We start from the raw sequence: 19,704 nt of genomic DNA, 5'->3' as shown, positions 1-19,704 counted from the left end.
GCTATGGCCATCATGGGCGACTTTTTGCGCATAAGCAAACTTTTGCAAAGTCATCGTCAAATCACCAAATGGTGTGAGGAGAAGGACAGGCACATGGAGATAGGGGAATTCTCAAGAGAGCATGAGCGCCTCCAGAAGGTGTGGGCCAAGATCATCAATAGGGAGGCTGTCGGGAAGGACAGGAAGTTTCACTGCAAGTTAGATCCATATGACGAACAACAAAACCAATTGTGAGCACAAACATTCGAAGAACATGGATGACTTGTTCTCGACGATTGCCGACGTACCAAGTCGGCTTCACTTCTTAATTACTATGTTTGCTTCACAAACACTCTTAATTATTGTGTCGACATTGAATGTTGAGACTATATTTTATATATGTAATGCAATATGATGATTTCCTCTGTAGGCCTGGATTTCTACCAGTGGTGGGTGTAAAAAAGGGATGACCACTGCTGCCCCACATGACCGTGACATGCATACACGGACGCCCGCCATTACTACCTCGTGGACCCGTGGCGGGCTATAAGTCATGCCCGCCACTAAGAATGTTCTACCAGTAGCGGGCGTCCCACCCGCCACTGATGCCATATTGGTAGTGGCGAACGCCTCTAAGAGCACCGCTTGTCACTGATGGGCTTTTTGTTGGGGAACGTTGCAGAAAACAAAAATTTTCCTACTCGTTTCACCAAGATCATCTAGGAGTTCATCAAGCAACGAGTATTCAGATTGCATCTACATACCTTTGTAGATCACGAGCGGAAGCGTTCGTTAGAACGAGGATGAAGCAGTCGTACACGACGTGATCCAAATCACCGATGACAAGCGCCGAACGGACGGCACCTCCGCGTTCAACACACGTACGGTACGGGATACGTCTCCTCCTTCTTGATCCAGCAAGGCAAGAGGAGAGGTTGATGAAGATCCAGCAGCACGACGGCTTGGTGGTGGATGCAGGGCGTCACAGTTGCAGGGCTTCGCCTTTGCAACGAGAGAGAGACGTAACGGGGAGAGAGGGAGGCGCCAGGGGCTGGTGTATGAAGTCCTCCCTCTCCTCAACTATATATAGGGGTGCCCAAGGGGTGTGGCCGGCCCTAGGAGATGGATCTCCTAGGGGGGGCGGCGGCCAAGGGTGGGGGGCTTGCCCCCCAAGGCAAGGGGCGCCCCCTTTAGGGTTTCCCCAACCCTAGCCGCATGGGCCCCAAGGGGTGTGGCACCCCAGCCCACTTTGGGCTGGGTCCCCTCCTATGTCAGCCCATGGGGCCCTCCGGAATAGGTGGCCCCACCCGGTGGACCCCCGGGACCCTTCCGGTGGTCCCGGTACAATACCGGGTACCCCGAAACTTGTCCCGATGGCCGAAATAGCACTTCCTATATATAATTCTTTACCTCCGGACTATTTCGGAACTCCTCGTGACGTCCGAGATCTCATCCGGGACTCCGAACAACATTCGGGTTACTGCATATACATATCTTCACAACCCTAGCGTCACCGAACCTTAAGTGTGTAGACCCTACGGGTTCGGGAGACAAGCAGACATGACCGAGACGACTCTCCGGTCAATAACCAACAGCGGGATCTGGATACCCATGTTGGCTCCCACATGCTCCACGATGATCTCATCGGATGAACCACGATGTCGAGGATTCAATCAACCCCGTACGCAATTCCCTTTGTCTAACGATATGTTACTTGCCCGAGATTCGATCGTCGGTATCCCAATACCTCGTTCAATCTCGTTACCGGCAAGTCACTTTACTCGTACCGTAATGCATGATCCCGTGACCAGACACTTGGTCACTTTGAGCTCATTATGATGATGCATTACCGAGTGGGCCCAGTGATACCTCTCCGTCATACGGAGTAACAAATCCCAGTCTTGATCCATGTCACCCAACAGACACTTTTGGAGATACCCGTAGTCTACCTTTATAGTCACCCAGTTACGTTGTGACGTTTGGTATACCCAAAGCACTCCTACGATATCCGGGAGTTACACGATCTCATGGTCTAAGGAAAAGATACTTTGACATTGGAAAACTCTAGCAAACGAACTATACGATCTTGTGCTATGTTCAGGATTGGGTCTTGTCCATCACATCATTCTCCTAATGATGTGATCTCGTTATCAATGACATCCAATGTCCATAGTCAGGAAACCATGACTATCTATTGATCAACGAGCTAGTCAACTAGAGGCTTACTAGGGACATGTTGGTGTCTGTTATTCACACATGTATTACGATTTCCGGATAACACAATTATAGCATGAATAAAGACAATTATCATGAACAAGGAAATATAATAATAATGCTTTTATTATTGCCTCTAGGGCATATTTCCAACACTTTTAGCGCCTGCCTCTGTTATGCATTTCTGCGGTAGTGTAATGGTGGACATCTATTTTGATATAAAAAAATTGATGTATGAGGAATAGAGTTGGATGGCCTCCGTCCGGCCATATGTTTGCGAACACGGTCCAAATGTGTCCACGAACACGGTCCGCTGGAGACGCCTAAGGCAGTAGTCTCTATACGAAAGAAATGCTAGTCTTTTTCAGTGACATTACGAGCATGCAACAACGAGGGAGGGGTGGAGCGTGGGGTGGCTAGCTAGTAGGAGCGCGACAGATGTGGCAAGTACGAGAGTACAGCCCCTTGCAAGAACGGGCCTCCTGACCATACATGACGGACCCGGTAGCCTGTCTCGCTCGCTCCACAGTACACTACCACACCACACCACACGAGAAGAGAAGAGAGAATATGCATCGATCGACATGCATGCATGCACACACACATGCAAGGAAATCCACAGCGCCCCAACCACTCCCCGGCCCCGCAGCTAGCCAGGCAGACACATACGTAGACGGGCGCGCGCAGCAGCATAAAATAATGAGTTTCTTGGTCATGAAACGAGAGACGTGGATGGGCCGGCAGAGGCTAGGGGCTGGCCGGGGTGACAAGGTAGAGAGGAGGGAGAGGAGTGCGTATATGGGAACCGGGCGTAGGGTCGTGCGGGTGACAGTGGCGAGGGGCGACGTGTCGCGCCGGAGGGAGGGGCCCCGGTACGCCGGGTACGCCCCGCTTGCGCCAGCCACAGCGACATACGGCGCACGCATGCGCGCGGAGGTACTGCGCCCCTGGCCTACGCGGTACGCACGGGCCAGCGAGAGAGACGACCAGCCGCTCCGTCCATCGCCCGCCCGCGCGCGTACGTAGGTACGCCGCGCGCCGCGAGCCGGGACGTGCCGGCCGCTGACTCTACACCTTACCTCGTACCAGCCGCGCGTATGTATGTCGTCCCACGTAGCCGCTGGACTAGCCAGCCAGCCAGCCACCGCCGCGCGCCGGCCGGGCGGCACGGCGGGCGCCGCGAGCCGGGACGTGCCTGCCGGCGCTGATCACACCCTACCTCGTACACCGCCGGCGCCCCGCCGGCGCCATACTCAGTCGCGCAATGCAGCGGGCCGCATGGACGTGTATTCCGCGTCTAGTGTACCTGCATGCAAGAACTGTGCACATTTCGGGTGTTTTTTCTTCTTGATGAACCGGCCAGGAATTGCTATGCCAACATTGATTTTTCTTATCTTTTTCGGTGTCCATTCTTGGTACACACACACTTGCGAAAACGTGTGCGATTCGATTAAAAGTCACGAGTTCGCAGGGTCCGGGACAAGTGCATGTTTTCAGTGTACTTCATCAGCCCCGCAAGTACGCATGGGAAACGAGAATGTGAGCAAGATAGGTCGCCCTCGCCCACGATCAATTCCTTCAGTCGTCACGCTCCAGCTTGCCTGTCACCACGTGAGAGGGTGGGATCGATCGACGGGCCTGTCCCCGGGTCCAGATGTCGTGCCTGGTGTGCAGGATAAAGAAGAAGGGCGTACGTACGTGCGCGGGACAAGTTGACGGCCAGATGGAACGGGAGGGTAGAAGGATAGATAGCGGGGAGTTGCGCACTGTTCATGCAGCACACGATCGATCGATGATGATGGATGAGGGGAGGGCATGGGCCGGACGTGTCAGCCCGTGCGCCTCCGCCCAAAATGGTAATAAGGGAATCACTTTTTCTGCGAAATAATAAGGGCATCACTATTATAAAAAAAAATGCGAGGAGCATCACTATTACGATACAACAGAGTATTCTTAAAGGACAAATGAGTAGATTTTCTCCTCTAAAAAAGTGTCATTTCTTTTTTTGTGGTGGAAAAAAGTGTCACTTCTAAGTGACCCAGGTGGGCCCCTGCTCGCGCCACCTGGCGGCGTGGAGGCCTAGGGTCCGCTCCTGGCCCCTCCTGGCACTTTCTGGAACCTTCGTCTCCTGAAAAAAAAAATCTCCGTAAATCTTCACGGTATTTTGAGCTTCGTAAATATGGATTTTCTGAAAGTAAGAAAACATGCAGAAAAGAGCAACTGACTCTGTCACTGAATTAATAGGTTAGTCCGGAAAAAAATTATAAATTGCTATAAAAAGTATTCAAATGTGATATTATAATAGCATGAGACAATAAAAAATTATAGATATATTTGAGACGTATCAACGGCCGGAGCTCCCAAGCCTTGTCGTGCCACTAGGGACGGCTCAGACTGCCTAGAGCCGTGACTACACTCACCCTGCCAGGCGCGGAGCAAGAAGAGCCCGAGCCGTCCTTGTCCACCCACACCCGACAGCGAGCGAGATCCTTGTTGGATGCCACGGAGCTCAAATACTCTCGGGCGAGCGCATCCCAGTCAATGGGGTCTGCTTAGGATCCGGATTTGGTGTCGAAGCCGGCCATGGTTAGGGGAGAGGATGGAGAGGGGAGCAAAGCTGTCGATAATGAGGTTTATGTAGGATCAGGGTGGATCAGCCTGGGGCATGTCACACATGGCAGGTGCGTCTAGACCGCCTCATATCCATCTCATATATAGGTTGGATTTGAGGGGTGCCAGACAGTCCGTGTATGGAAACACAGTAGAAAAAAATCATCCTACGAATCAAATCCGGGAACACTATGAAGATCCATTTGGGATTAGATTAGATCATTATCAACTAGAGTGCAAGGGAAGTAGAGTTGGTGTAGATAGTTGATGCATATTCCCGCAGCTAGGATATACAACCTCCCAACCACGAGATTTTTCTCTCGAAGAAAGATCGACTGGACGGCCTCTTTGTTGGTATCCACGCGTATGGAATCAATAATCTGACAAGGCTTCACAGTCCAGGCCATGTTGTGCCGGAGTAGAAGAACGAAGGAGCAATAGCCTCATGGCGTGGAGGAAATGGTGGGAGAGAGGGGGGTGCAGCACAGGAAATTGTGTCTTGGGGCAGGCTTCTCCTCCCCTCTATTTATTAATAGGGCAGGGGTGGATGACATGGCGAGGGGGTTGTTCCTCCTCTCTTTTTATAATAGGCCATGGGGTGGCCGACTTGGGGAGGGGGCTATCCCAAAGGGGTGTGCCCGCATCTAGGGCCAGCTGCCCCCAAAGGGCCTAGCTGCACCAAGTTGGGCTTGCCCCCACTATTGAGCCCTAGTGGCCCATGTAGGGCTGCTCCACTTGGGCATTGCCAAGTGGCAGCCCCACAACGCCCTCTAAAACATTCAGGGAGGTTTAGGAAACTTTCAAAATCTTCCCACTCCTTCTGGATGCTTTCTAGGGTTACACGGAACATTTTTGGTTTTCGATTTTCTTCCAAAACCTTCTGGCTCTCTCTCCGAAGCATTTTTCTCTTTATTCGAAACTTTTCTGGTGAAAATTACATAAGCTCCTACGCTTCTAATACTCAAGAGATAGGTGACCCTTAAGCATTGACCGCATGGGTTCAGTAAAGTATAGACATGACCGGAACTCCTTCCATTCAATGATCAATAGCGGAATTGTGAACATCCATATTGATCCCTATACCCACACGAATGATTATCGAAATGCTTTACAAAACCCAAGGTGAGATTTATCGCCATCCAGGTAAATCGGCACTTGATCACTATGTCAATTATCCTCTTTACCGGTTTTGTTCTCTTTTCTCGTTCCCGCGTTTCGCCATCCCTGTGAAAAATCACATTGTGTCTAGCCAGACAATGATGGATACCTCCGCACCGAGGGGGCCCTAAGAATATCTCTCCATCATCGGAGGAGCAAATCATAGTCTCGAGCTATCAAGTCCATTGTCATACTTTTCTGATGCGCCTGAAATTTGTTGTTATGATTACCCTCTTACGGTTGACGTTTGACAAACCCCAAAGTACATCATCCGGTATGCAGAACATGATACTCTCATGGTCAAAGGAATTATGCATACGTTAACATCTGTGTGCTTGTACTAATAACTGTGACGATATGATCTCGTAGTATAACAATAAATTGGTCTGTTGAACACAAATGTTCTTCCAATAATGTGCTCTCAAAACATCCTTATTACTTTAATTATGCCTAAGCCCACAAATGTTCTTCCAATAATGTGCTCTCAAAACATCCTTATTACTTTAATTATGCCTAAGCCCATGATCAAGAAAACAGAACCATCATATAACACTTGAGCTAGTCTTAGAGGGAGACTAGGAATCTATTTTCTGCTTATTATTCCACACATACACATGAGTTTTCCTCTGAGTCTCATGGTTATCGCAGACTCGAGAACCATTGCAATTATATCACATAAAAACATTAATATAAACTTAAAAATGAATAATAATATTTATTATTTCCTCTAAGGCATATTTCCAACAGCCCGAACATTTGGCCTCGGTTTAAGGAGTGATTGGATGACCTTTTTTGGTCTGGGCCATGTTCAGGCGGACCTGGCCTCGGTTTAAGGAGTGATTGGATGACCTTTTTTGGTCTGGGCCATGTTCAGGCGGACCGGCCAGACGTTTACGGGGAGAAATAGGGGTCCGGTTTGAGATGCTCTAAGATCAATTGCAGGGGAAAATGTTAGCATTTTGGCCCATCATCAACTAGGGCATATCATACAGGCGTATACTAGCACAGGCTATACCTATATAGGCAGACATGTTGACTTCTCTGGAAAATAACAAGCCTGACAGATTCATCGGGCCAGCAGGCCATGCCAATCACTGGAACACAGGAAAAGACACATCGAGCAGGCACTCTATTGAGGAAGGGCCCGGACAAAGCTTCCAATCCATCATCGTCCACGTGATCCAAAAAATATCCAGTAAAACCCCCAAAAGGACACAGCGGCATTGCATTTCTCAGTTCCCACAACACCTCCTCAAGCAACCCTAAAAAAAGACCTCAAGCAGATCAGTGGCGAGCTGCATCATCACAAACTCAGAACAGCATTCAACAACAGTAACGAAGTGCAGAATACATAGATGTTTCCAAGCAACTCTAATGGTATAGGGACCGTTAGACCAGAACCAACTACATTCGCCCTCAAAAAGAAGAACCAACTACATTCAGTTTTGCACTCTGGGGTTCACAAGTGCTCTTTTGTTCACTGTGACGGGTCACCTTGATCCACTGCTAGGTTTACACTTTACAGTGTTGATTGAGGTTCAGATGAAACCAAGAGATCTAAGAAGTGCAAAAGTGTGAACGCCTGCCTTCTTTTAACTCCATGGTCCCATGGATATTCAAGAGTCATAACGATAACTTCTTTTTCTTCTTTGATGTATTGTGGAGCTTGGAATCTTTAGCGGCCTGCATGAGGAAATCATCCATCAGAGACATAGGAAGGCTGATGACTCAAGAAAACACAGATAAGATACTGTTAGAGGAAACCATGAACATCATGAATGAATGAATGTTCCATATAGGTGGTAGGTGCCAGACGGTGAAGTAAAATTCCAGTAACAGAATTATCACATCAATAAGGAACCATTTCATATGGCACCATCCAATGAGCAACACTGCAAGGAGACACTGTGGACTATAAATATCACGCTCATACGGTGAACAGAGGTGACAGTGCCCAGAACCTATATTATGTATATCAAGTAGTTCTGGCCAATGACAACTGCAGTGGCGGAGCTTAGTGCAACCCTGCAGGGGCCACGGCCCCCCCAGGTTTGAGCAAATTAATGAAGAAAATTTTTCTGGGAAAACATATATTAGAGGAAACAGTCTGCTTAGCACCCCCAAATGTTCATATTTTCTAATTGGCCCCCCCATTGATCCTTGTCAAGCTCCGCCACTGGACAACTGCATAACTGCTTTACTTTCCAAAACTCACTTTATGAATGAGGATTGTAGAATACATTTCAGTTCATCACATTATCTAGTGTCTACCCAATGATTTCCTATTTTCCATTAGAAAAGGACAAACAAAAAACCAAACCAGCCACTGTATTATATTATGTTTCGGTCAAAAAATAGTATTACCTTTGTTTTTCTCCTTTTCTTTTTCTTTTTCTTCTTTTCCTGTCTCTGCGCCCCGTCATCTTGATTGGAAACCTCAGAGGAATCCTCAAATGATGGAACATGCCGTACTACTCTCCCAGAAGTTGAGGCCTCACCTACATTAGCAGGACAGTGTAGGTCGAATTTGGTCAGGTCTGGAAGGGGTGTAGGTCAAAATAGGTTTTGAGGGGATGTGGCCAACTGGTCATGTACGTGAAATTTGCTAGCGCAATATAAAAAGAGTAAAGTTGACAACATCAATAAAGCAAAAAACAGTGGCAGAGCTCAACCACATCTTCACAGTAGTCCAGAAATCAGGCAAAGCTTTACCATTAATTTTAAATCAACCAGTATCAGGAAAATAAGATCTAGTCTTAAAGTTATCGTTAGTGATTCAGGTGTTTCTCGCTCGATCTATAACTGGAGACTGCGTGGTCCTAAAACAAATGGCATCCACTCTTTCGAACTTCTGTGTCATGTTCTGTGGCAAAAATCACAAGAGATGTAGTAACAAGCACTCTAAGCAGGCAAGACTTGGAAACAAAAGGCATAAAATAAGGTTTATTCATGCTCCTATTTCAATATTGCACTCAGAAGTAACAAATGGCACCTAAAATAGAAGCATAAACTTTAATCATGATATAACTCATCCAATACATGCATTTCAAGGGCTAGACATATGAATATAGGATAAGTGGAATGACAATCCATACCCTTGCTTGCCTTAATGGTTTCCTTTGCATTTTTCACAGCCAAATTTACAAGATCAGGATTTAGAGAGTCCAAGCCATCAGGTTGCTGTAGTTTTCTCTCGAGGAATTTCGCTAAAGCAGCAGCCTTATTTGTAGTTAGTGGTCCTCCAGGATGGGCCATCCTATTTGAAAGGAGATGAAACAGTCATATCCATAACCAAAGAAAAGTACTCATGCAAATTATATGTTCTTTAGCAAGCCCATATAAACATCACAAGGAATTAACTCTGCTGGTTATTTGTGCATGACACTGTTTTATGTTCCATGCGATACCCATCGAGCATGAATGTTATATTTTTTATATATACAAAAATAGGACTATACGGACGCAAGTATGCATAGAAGCAATAACCCCAACTTAATCCAAAAATCAGATACATCACCAATCACTCATGAAAGCCACAAAAAGTAAAGCATCCCAGTGATATGAAATTTTGAATCACGTGGCGCACTCGCTCATTCTTCACTTCATGTGCAAGCAGCAGACACGCCACGAGTGTTGAAAGCACAATCTAAATCCGAGTCATTTTTTCTCATCTAGCACTGCAAACCTCACAAATTTAATCAGCAGCACTGCAAGCAACAGAAGCAAGCAGCGAGAAACTACTTGAAATCAGCTTATCGGAAGACTTCAATCACACAACCTGAATTCAACTACACGCACTCCGCTTCAAATGAAGCAATCAACGAGCAAAATGACGAAGCCCTAATCCACAGCCCCAGAAGGCCAGAAAGCCCTCCAGTTCCTCCACTGAACCGAATTAAGCAAACACCCACGCTTGAATCGAGCCCCAACCCCGCCCACTACAACGGCGAAACCACACGACGCGCGTGGACCGTCAGACCGCGAGCTACATTTAGTGCATCTGGAGGCGGCAGGCGCTAGTGAGGGGGCGATGCGGTACCTCGGGTTGGGGCCGGAGGACGGCCGTGGCGCCGGGAGGGGCGCGAACTTGCTCCCCCGCAGCGCTTTGCGCTCGTCCTCGGTCAGGTCGCCGCCCGCCGCCATGCCGCCGCCGCCGTGCGATGGGACGAGGAGGAGGAGGAAGGCGACTCGTCTGTTCGGGTTGGTTGGTTGCTCTCTTGGGGTTCGATCGGACCAGATCGGCTTTCCCTCTATGCCGTGTGGGCCCATGCGCACCGGTTTGGGGTTCGGTCGGGCTAGGTTTGCAGCCTGGCCGGACCGTGCAATCGAGCCTAGTATGGCAGATGGGGCCGTATGTACAGATGTGATTCTTTCCAAGGCTCTAAAGCGGTCAAAAAGAAGATACGCTTATTTTTCTAACATAATACAGACGCAGACGCTCATATATATGCGCATACATGCACATCCTATTTCGATGAGCACCTTTAAAAAACTGAGCCGACATATCATATTGAGATCGACGAATTCATGAAAGATGCCTCGTATGAAGGAATTGTCTCTTTTCCAAGCAAAAGTTCAGTACTGCCAAGCAAAATCTACAAGGCTATGATCATGTTATGTGATTATGCTGCATTAGAAAATACTCCCTCCGTCCTACTTATGGGACGGAGGGAGTACTACTCTAACTTAATATAAGAAACACTAGTGTTATTTTGCTATATACTTCCTCCGTTTCTAAATATTTGTCTTTTTAGAGATTTTGAATGGACTACTACATATGGATGTATATAGACATATTTTAAAGTGTAGATTCACTCAATTTGTTTCGTACGTAGTTACTTGTTGAAATCTCTAGAAAAACAAATATTTAGGAATGAAGAGAGTATTTCCGAATATTTATTCTTGAAGCCAAGCTCATCTACACCTGGTGAAGAGAAAATCATAAGAGTTATTATTTTTCTTAAATCTGATTATTTTTTTTGCATAAAAGATAATTTAATGTGTGAGGTGCGCTCCAGATATCATACTATTTGGGCATATGAGCAGCTATCAGCACAAAAGAAGGATCAGAACAATACATCACTAGTAAACTTCTTCACAGATCTCATTTTTGTTTTTTTTGTTTTTTTGCTAAGAGATCCCCAGATGTTTAAATGATCTAAAATTTGAAGCGCATCCCGCAAAAAAAAAAACTTTCATGCAACAAAAAGTCAGATTTTTTTGAATTTTCTGTTCATCACAGGTGCAGCCAAGCCTGGGCACCGAACCGCCTCGTCCATATATTCCTGCTATCCGTTCTTTATCTCAAGTTGAGACCAGATCGCGCTCCGTCAAATAGGTGGAAGCTATCACCATGTTAAGCCATGCTGTAATTTCATGTTTCTGCTGTATTACCAAGGAAGCTCATAAGAAAGATCACAAGATATGGGGATAGATGTATACTGCATACTGTCCATTGTTCATCTCAAGCAGATAACACACCGTGCTTGCTCAAATACGTGGTAATTGAAGTTACTGACAGGCACAAGCAAAGAATGTTCGAACTTTGTAGTTGTTGATCGCAGTAATGATGTTACCTATCATGAACTGAAAATCTGAAACATGGTGTATTTACATGTTCACCAAAGCCCCGGAATTCAGAACGATGGCAGCTTTAGCCTGTTCGGCCGGCCACCGCCCATCTTTACATCGCCTGAAAGCTCGGTGACACTGACAGGGATCCGAAAGACCAGACAAAAAATTACACTAGACATAGTAGATCATGCCGACCTCGATGAGACTGATGTGGGGTATATGCAGCGTCACCGACGGGCCCCTGCAGTTCTTACGGAGGAATGAGTAGGCGTAGTCGATCGCAAACGACTTCAGGAAGTTGGAGTTCTTCCTCGCCTTGACGTAGGAGTGGCCGATGATGTACGCCACGCCGGCCTCCTTGGCCTCCAGGAGGTCCGACAGCTCGTCCCTCACCTGCGGATTGATCTGCTCCTCCTCGGCGATCTGGAAACGGACCCTGCGGCGGCTCAGGCTGCCCGACTCCTGCTCGTAGATGGACTGCAGGCTCTGGAGGGTCTCTGACTTGCTGCTCCTGGTCAGGGAGGTGCCTTCGTTGGAGTCTCTCATGATCAAACCGGTTCCGGTTGCATCGGTGGTGTGTATGACCGCCATTCTTCCTTCGTTCGATGACTCGTAGCTTCCAGAAGAGGCGGCTTCCTCCGCTTCCATTTGGATGAACTTGGCGATGCTCATCACCAGGTGGTTCTCAAAGTTCTCATCGTCTTTCTGCACATCCTTATAACCGTATCTCACAATGCACCGGTACATCCGGTACTGCCTGGGGCCGATGCGCCCGATGAGGTACCGTTCATCAGCTGGAACATAGGGCACTGGCACGGACTTCACGCAGACGAAGACCAAAATCTGGTGAAATGCGGGCAGGTTGGTGACGAAATGTGAGAAGATGGCAGGCACCCCAGTCACTAGCTCTGTGTAGATGAGGCCGATTCCAGGCACACGCACGATTCCAAGGCTCGGGCCAAGTGTAAGGATCCATTTCATTGAGACCTTGTTTTGGAGATCAAACAGGTACTTTCGCCGTGTGCCGTAGTGCCACACGTACATGATGAACATGAACACAAAAGCAAGCGCAATCGGAGTCCATCCTCCCTGAGGAACCTTTATGAATGATGCAGACAGATATGCGCCCTCAATTAACCCGAAGAATATGAGGAACGACAAGGCAAGCAGGATATTCTTTTTCCACACAAATATGATGACCAGTGCCATCAGCCATGTCGTAACAAACATCACAGTGATGCACGCAAGACCTAAGATCATGCACAGGATGGGAGCAAAAGTTAGTCCAGGCATACCAAGCATTAAAAAATCATGAAAAAAAGGGAAGGCTAAATACAGTGACAAAACAAGGAAAGATGGTAGTGACCAGCTAACTATACACACCTCCCAAGATATGAACATCAACTTAACCCCTCCTACCCAAGATAGACCATTCACCTCTAAAGGATATGAACATCACACTTACAGCCTATACAAGAAACATAGTAGCTGGTTGGCTGAATTTGCCAACATAAATGAGATATGCGCGATACATAATTTAGACAATTATAAATTCTTAGCACAGAAATTAGAAGTTCATAGCTATATTTTGGTTGAATCAAGAACAGTGACATTGAATGTGTATGACAGAAATGAATTGTCAACATAAGATGGTGAACTATGTTGCACAGAAATAGCAGGTTCTGAATAAAATGAAGTATATGAGGAACCATCAGATTCAAGAGCAAAACCCAAGTGTACCATAGGATCTGCATAGTTTCTGCATTATTGAAGTGGTCGAACTTACCATAAGCATTTCCTATAATGTTTATGTCACGGAAGCCAACTGTCACAGCTAAACAAAGGACCATCAGAATCCAATTTATCTCAGGTATGTAAATCTGGCCATAGATCCACCTTGATGTATGCACAACTTTCACCCGTGGAAAGCATCCCAAAGAAAGGCACTGCTTGACAATAGAGAAGGTTGCAGATATAATTGATTGGCTGCCCACAATTGCAGCAAGAGATGCCAGGACAAACATGGGCCAAAACACAGTACCTGCAAAAGTGATGTGATATGATTTAATACTATTTTCAGCAACATGTGAAGTGAAAATTCTCAAGCATGCTTTGGTCTTCTGAAACTTACGTGGAATTGATAGGTAAAAACTGTCATGTACATCAGACATGTTCTTCGAAAGAAACGCAGCCTGCCCCATGTATTGCAGAACAAGACAGGGATATATGACACCAACAAAAGCCAGCTAAAAACGGTGAAGAGTTGTAGTCAGTCAGCATGATACATATTTTTTTATCAGTCTAGCCTTAAAATATTAATGTCACAACTCATATATGAAGTTCTGCATACCCTGATGGATGCAGCAGTGAAATGGCCAAGATCGGCAAACATAGCTTCAGTGCCTGCATGTATCACAAATATTCATAAGACAAACTCTTCATTACAAATAATGGATAATCATAGCTAGATAGCACATCCATTTGAATTCACCTGTCACGGCAAGAAGGACTCCTCCTAGAGAAATCCAACCATCTCTTCCTGTTATCTTGAAGAACTTCACAATATAATGCGGGGAAAGAGCAAGACATACTCTGGGATTCCAGTGGATGATATTATAGAGACCAATGATACCAATGCTCAAGAGCCAAAGTACAACAATGGGGGCAAACACGAATGCCACCCTATGAGTACCTCGGTGTTGTAGCGCAAAGAGGCCAACAAGCACAACACATGCAATGAGTACTACCCAACCTGTAAAAGAACAAGTTAGTCAATATAATGGGACCCATTTACTAAAGGAAACTAGAAGTAATGCAGATATGTTCCTCAAGGAAGAAATCAACGGCAACAGTAATATCTTTGATGCAAAAAAAGAACTATGTACTCTTTCAAGATATACAGGTTACGAAGTCATAAAGGCAGCTCATTTAAATTCTACACCAGATCATCATGCAAACAGGGGTGCCTTGAAATTTATCTAATTTTCAGTCACATCATCCCCCATACTACTAATATAATTCAAACAAATAATTAGGTGTTCTGATTCTTTCAAATTTCAATGTTCCATCTGTCACCTATCAACTTTGTCGAATTCATGCAACCGATTCTTTCCAATTTCAATGTTCCATCTGTTTCCTATCAACTTTGTCGAACTCACGCAAATAAGCACACGAAGAAAATCTTAAAGTACACTAAATAATTGATTTCATTATCATAAAATGGGACGATTATTTTCCTCAACTAAAGATGAAGACGAAAAAACCTTTGATTACTTGCAGGTAATTTGAGCTACAGCTCAAATTTTACAGTTCCACGCATGACAGATAGATAACTAAACATTGAAATGCATTGGATTTCAGCATATAGATTAAGAACAACCAAGATTAATATTATATCAGATAGCTTGACTGGCACTTGCAAAATAGGAAAACCCCTACATAGAATTTGACCATACTAATCAAGGGAAGTCTGGAGATGCTTGTGTTGTTTAATTCCATTCTAACATATGGAAGTTCACTTACCCACTCTGAAGGTTTGAAGTAAAACTAGATGAAACACCTTCTTAAGAGGTTTTTTTTTAATAAATATGTAACGATTATAGCATATTACTGTCACATGAACGGGTTGCTAAATATCTACTCGGTCCGCATGTAAGGTTTGTGTGAAGTCAAAATATCTCAACTTTGATCAAACTTATAGAAAAAAAATATCAACATTCACAATGCCGAACTAATATTGTTAGATTCATTATGAAATGTAGTTTCATAGTATATATATTCGATATTGTGGATGTTGATATTTTTTAATACAAATTTGGTCAAACTTTGCAAAGTTTGACTTGACACAAATCTAATACGCGGAGTAAAAAGGACCGGAGGGAGTATTATGCGGTTGGGGGGAAATAAAGAAGAATCTACACATACCATTTCCTAATCCACCTGTGCCTCGGTCTTGTAATCCAGACAAGGCTGCCAAAACTGCAACAAGCACAGCATGAGATGTGACAACTGATAAAAGCAAAAGTATGTATCCACAATTAGAAAGAAAAACAAAGCAAATAAACAAGGACATGTTGTGCATACCAGAGATGGTGGGTGTAAGGACGCCATCACCTATCACCATGCAAGCTCCAAACAGAACAAAAAGAAGCAAACATGTCCGCAGCTTCTTGTGCTTCTCTAGAAACCTTTTGAATGGAGAGGACATAGCAGTCCGATCAACCCCAGGCTGATAATATGTTGACAGCTCTTCATCTGCCGCTTGCTGGTTTGGAAGCAGGCTCATCTTTGCATGTCTGCAGAGTAGTGAATACAAAGCAAACGTCCCGCCTGGATAACACATTTACTTTATTCAGTAACCACATGCAGTGAAAAAAACTAGCTTAACAAAATAACTACTCCTAGATAGCTCAAGTCACCACTCTACTGTAAAAGAGAAGGAACACAAGTTCATCCTTCGGAGAAAGAAAAAATACTTATGGCAAAAAGGTCCGCTGCACATGTTATGCTTACAATCTTATTACAGAACATCACATTTTCTATATTCCTTTCCGCCTACCAGAATTTATGTGTGCTCTACTAAGCTAGGCTAACACTTCCTCCAAATTCAATAAACTAAAATTTGAACACGGGAGCATAAGTACTTCTATTAAGAAACCAACAAGACAAACTAGTTCAATGAGATCACTCACCCTCGCCATTATCGTCAGCAGCCAAGACAATTATGACGTACTTTAGCAACGGAATGAGTGTCAAGGTCCAAAATATCAGTGAAAGCAATCCAAAGACGGTCGCCTCATCACTATACTTGTCCAGTCCAGACAGTGCGCTTTTGAAGACATAAAGAGGCGACGTACTCAGGTCTCCATACACCACACCAAAGCTCTGAAACGCTAGTAAGGAAAGAGCTTTGTGATATTTCCACTGGCCCTGCAAAACAACAACCATCAGCACAGCAAGACTACGAACAATGACCACAAGAAACTGGTGAATGTCTCTAATAAACTACTCCCTCCGTTCACAAATATAAGATGTTTTAGATATTTCAATATGGACTACATACGGACTGAAACTAGTGAACAAACACACTAAAATGCGTCTAAATACATCCGAATCAGAACAAAGCTAGAACATCTTAAAATAGTGGAGAGAGGGAGTAGTACACAAAACAAACGGCCAATGCAATTGCAACGATATGTCTATTTCTGGCGACGTTGGCCAGAATTTGATAAGCCAGCAGCTGATGAAACAGCTTTTGCTGTATCAAAGAATTTCCGATACAGTCTACACCTCTACGGTGATTTGAAGTTCAGAAACTGAAGCTGTATCAACAGAGAACTCTATGATGAGGATGCGCATGCCTGTAATAAGAAGGTGAAAACAAAAAGGTCGATCCATGGTCACCCTGACTACTCCCTGAGCATTAAGGGAGCACCAACGAAACAGTTGACCCGATTCGATCACATGGTACTGATGAACCCAATGTTCTACTGTAGAACCGAGCAAAATTGAACTTGTAACAAAACAAGTACCCAACCAATTGTATATACCCAGAATAATTGCACAGCCGCACCGCATCATCCCGCATCCGGCGGTAATTTTCTCACCCCCGCTCCGAACAAGCGAGATCGAAATCTCGGCACCACCATAAAGTAAAACCCGAACACGGCCGCCTTCCAAATCACAACATCATAATCCGAATTCCCGACGCGGCATGGAGACGGGTGGAGCGGAGCGGAGCGGTTCGTTACCTGCGGCGCGGCGGCGGCGCCGATCTCCTCGTCCATTGGGGGCGCCCGCCCGCCACTGGAATCTCGCGGCGGCGGCTACTCGAAGCGGCTGCAGCAGCAGCAGAGGAAGCTGATGCTAGCTCCCCCGGGGCTAGCGCGGCGAGGCGGGAGGGCCTGGGAAAGCGACGGGGGTGGGGTGGGGGTGGGAGGAGGAGAGAAGCTTCCCCTCTCCCCTCGTCTGGTTTTGTAGGCGCGGACGACGACGAGAGAGGAGGAGAGCTATCGACCGGGGGTGGGAGCCGCGAGCCTGGTGCCTGCCTGCTCACGTCGCCGTCTCGAGGACGACGCGTAGGAGCAGCGTGGGCGGGCGGCGGCGCCGTGGGGTTCGTGGGGCGGGAGGTCGCTGGCGTGTGGGTCCGGCAGGGGAGGCGGACTGGCGTGTGGGTCAGTGGATGCGGGCTCGCACGTGCGGCGGGCGTGCACGGCAGGTGGAAAGGGATGGGGATGGGATCTACATATCTACTGCTGCGGGTGGGCCGGGCCGGGCGAGATTGCGCATGTGTGGTGTGGTGCGGTTGCTGTTGCTGTTATTATTCCGTGGGCGATTTTACTCGTGTGTTTTTGTCTCAACGGAAAAAAAACGTGCGCCTGCAATTTCTGAAACAAGAATGGCCGTTCGGTTTCTTGTAGGAGAAGAGAACGCCGTGGACAGCAGGCGGATGCGCGCAAACGTGCTCACGCGGGGTTTGTTTTTCGGGAGCGCCACGCGGTGTTTGTTGAAAAGTGAAACGGGGATCAAGTTAATATGTTGAAATTGGAGCCAGTTGAGCTCCATGTAAATTTGCGAAAACAAGTACTACTAGCACTAGCAAGGGCCTGTTCGGCATTCATCCAGCTCCGCAGAAATACAGAAGTGCACGGAGCACCATGTTTGGCAACTTCGAGAAAATGGACTGCGGGACACTCCCGCTCCGGTCCCTCCAGGAGTGGAGCTACGGAGCTGAGAGCTGCCAAACAGGCTCTAAATAAATACTACTATAGAAGTTGATCATAGTAGGTCAAGTTATATAACATCCAAACTACGCTCGCGTATTTATTTATTTTTTGTTTCTATGCTCGATTAATATTACTCTCTCTGTTTATTTTTATAAGGCATTGTAGATACTTCAGACGACTTGCAAAACAACTCAACTACAGTTGTCTGAAACAACTTATAAAAGTGAACAGCGGGAGTAGCTGTTTGTCTGTTCGGATGTTTGTCCTTTGATGAAAAGCTTTTGCGCGTTTGAAAAAAAAAAGTTTGCAAATGTCATGCGTGGATGGAGCGGCCGCATCCAATCTTACACCAACACCGGTATGAAAAAAAATTTTAATATGATTCGTGTCCCGTCAGTGCAATAAACAAACCCTAATCATTGGCCATCCTCTTGATATTTTAGGAGGAATCATTCGCGATCAAACAACCGATTTTAAATTGGGCATATACACGTATTCCTGTACGGAACCTGTCGCGGTCAACGTACCATTATTTTGGCTACGGTAAACAACAGGTTGCATTACTTGTATGTAATTATTGCTGGCTTGCTGCCTCTGATGGATCCACGTCGGCGTTTTCAGTCGATCCGACGGCCAAGGATCGTTCAGGGGCCTTTGGCCGCTCGCGCAAGTCAAAAGGGAGTACGGTCGTACTCTCACTAGGATGGGTTTAAGCTGAGCTATACCTCGAGAATTATTGTTTGGGTCCATAGTCAGACTGAATAATGATCAGATAGATAGTCAGATGACATCACATGATTTGGTAACCACCGTGCGAAATATTGGTGGCCGCATAATGGTCCGATGATGATGCCCTGGATGCATAATTGCCATTTCTTTAAGGATCGTATATAATTGCCATTTTGTAACCAGGACACAAGGACTTTTATGGCTTTTTTTAGGGAAATGTCTTCATCATTAGCTTCATTAATTATATCACACTTACATCGCCCACGAGCATCGAAATGATAGAAGTGTGGAGTTGGGTGGTGCTCCGGGCGAAATCTTGCCGGTCTCTTCCGGCCGATGACGGCGGCAGCCGTGGACGCCGCTGCACCTTCTTGAAGGCGCCGTCGAGGAGTTCACTAGCTGCACAATCTTGAATTCGGTTTTTCAGGTGAAAGCCTATGGCCTGGTTGGGTCGGGCGACGGCGTCGGTATCGTCGCTTCCCTCTTTGTGGCGTTGTTTGGATTCCGTTCGTGCTCTTCATATACTAGACGCTCACGACATTGCGGCCGGCAAGTGCCCAACCGGCAAGTGCCCAACCGGCAATGTGGTGGTGTGACGTCCAGTTTGGCAATGATGATGATGGCAAGCGGTGCAGAGTCGCGATAGGGCTTCGGTTGTTGGTTCTTACCCAACATGCTCGAGGTCTCTTCTACGTCTCGACATGCCGTCGCAGAG

The 19,704-nt window shown here is 46.3% G+C and overlaps 2 protein-coding genes across 2 annotated transcripts; both read right to left on the bottom strand.

Moving 5' to 3' along the window:
• Positions 1 to 7,261: 7,261 nt before the first annotated feature.
• Positions 7,262 to 10,245, bottom strand: LOC125535749. The gene is made up of 4 exons (XM_048698823.1): positions 10,001 to 10,245; positions 9,057 to 9,217; positions 8,326 to 8,459; positions 7,262 to 7,644 (listed from the first exon to the last, which is right to left on the bottom strand). The coding sequence occupies exons 1-4, from the start codon at positions 10,228 to 10,230 to the stop codon at positions 7,585 to 7,587; spliced, it is 585 nt and encodes a 194-aa protein (XP_048554780.1). The 5' UTR covers positions 10,231 to 10,245; the 3' UTR covers positions 7,262 to 7,584.
• A 1,202-nt stretch (positions 10,246 to 11,447) lies between these two features.
• LOC125535748 (potassium transporter 7) lies at positions 11,448 to 17,613 on the bottom strand. Its single transcript, XM_048698822.1, has 9 exons — positions 17,286 to 17,613; positions 16,227 to 16,464; positions 15,619 to 15,864; positions 15,460 to 15,513; positions 14,027 to 14,287; positions 13,886 to 13,938; positions 13,667 to 13,781; positions 13,322 to 13,576; positions 11,448 to 12,785 (listed from the first exon to the last, which is right to left on the bottom strand). The coding sequence occupies exons 1-9, from the start codon at positions 17,319 to 17,321 to the stop codon at positions 11,707 to 11,709; spliced, it is 2,337 nt and encodes a 778-aa protein (XP_048554779.1). The 5' UTR covers positions 17,322 to 17,613; the 3' UTR covers positions 11,448 to 11,706.
• Between the last annotated feature and the right edge of the window lie 2,091 nt (positions 17,614 to 19,704).

Source organism: Triticum urartu, chromosome 2, assembly GCF_003073215.2.
Source record: "Triticum urartu cultivar G1812 chromosome 2, Tu2.1, whole genome shotgun sequence".
NCBI lineage: Eukaryota > Viridiplantae > Streptophyta > Magnoliopsida > Poales > Poaceae > Triticum > Triticum urartu.
Note: the sequence above shows the minus strand (reverse complement) of the source record. Positions and strands in the feature narration are given on the sequence as shown.

Bases quoted from the DNA above. Each gene is read 5' to 3' on its own strand.
- LOC125535749 (XM_048698823.1), bottom strand. From the start codon at position 10,230: ATGGGCCCACACGGCATAGAGGGAAAGCCGATCTGGTCCGATCGAACC. The intron at 8,460-9,056 runs GTATGGATTGTC...CTGCTAATGTAG, and splicing joins AACCATTAAGGCAAGCAAGG to GTGAGGCCTCAACTTCTGGG. The intron at 7,645-8,325 runs GTAATACTATTT...TTCCTCATGCAG, and splicing joins AGAAAAGGAGAAAAACAAAG to GCCGCTAAAGATTCCAAGCT.
- LOC125535748 (XM_048698822.1), bottom strand. From the start codon at position 17,321: ATGGACGAGGAGATCGGCGCCGCCGCCGCGCCGCAG. The intron at 15,865-16,226 runs GTGAGTGATCTC...TGTGTTATCCAG, and splicing joins TGCTGACGATAATGGCGAGG to GCGGGACGTTTGCTTTGTAT. The intron at 13,577-13,666 runs GTAAGTTTCAGA...TCACTTTTGCAG, and splicing joins TTTTTACCTATCAATTCCAC to GTACTGTGTTTTGGCCCATG.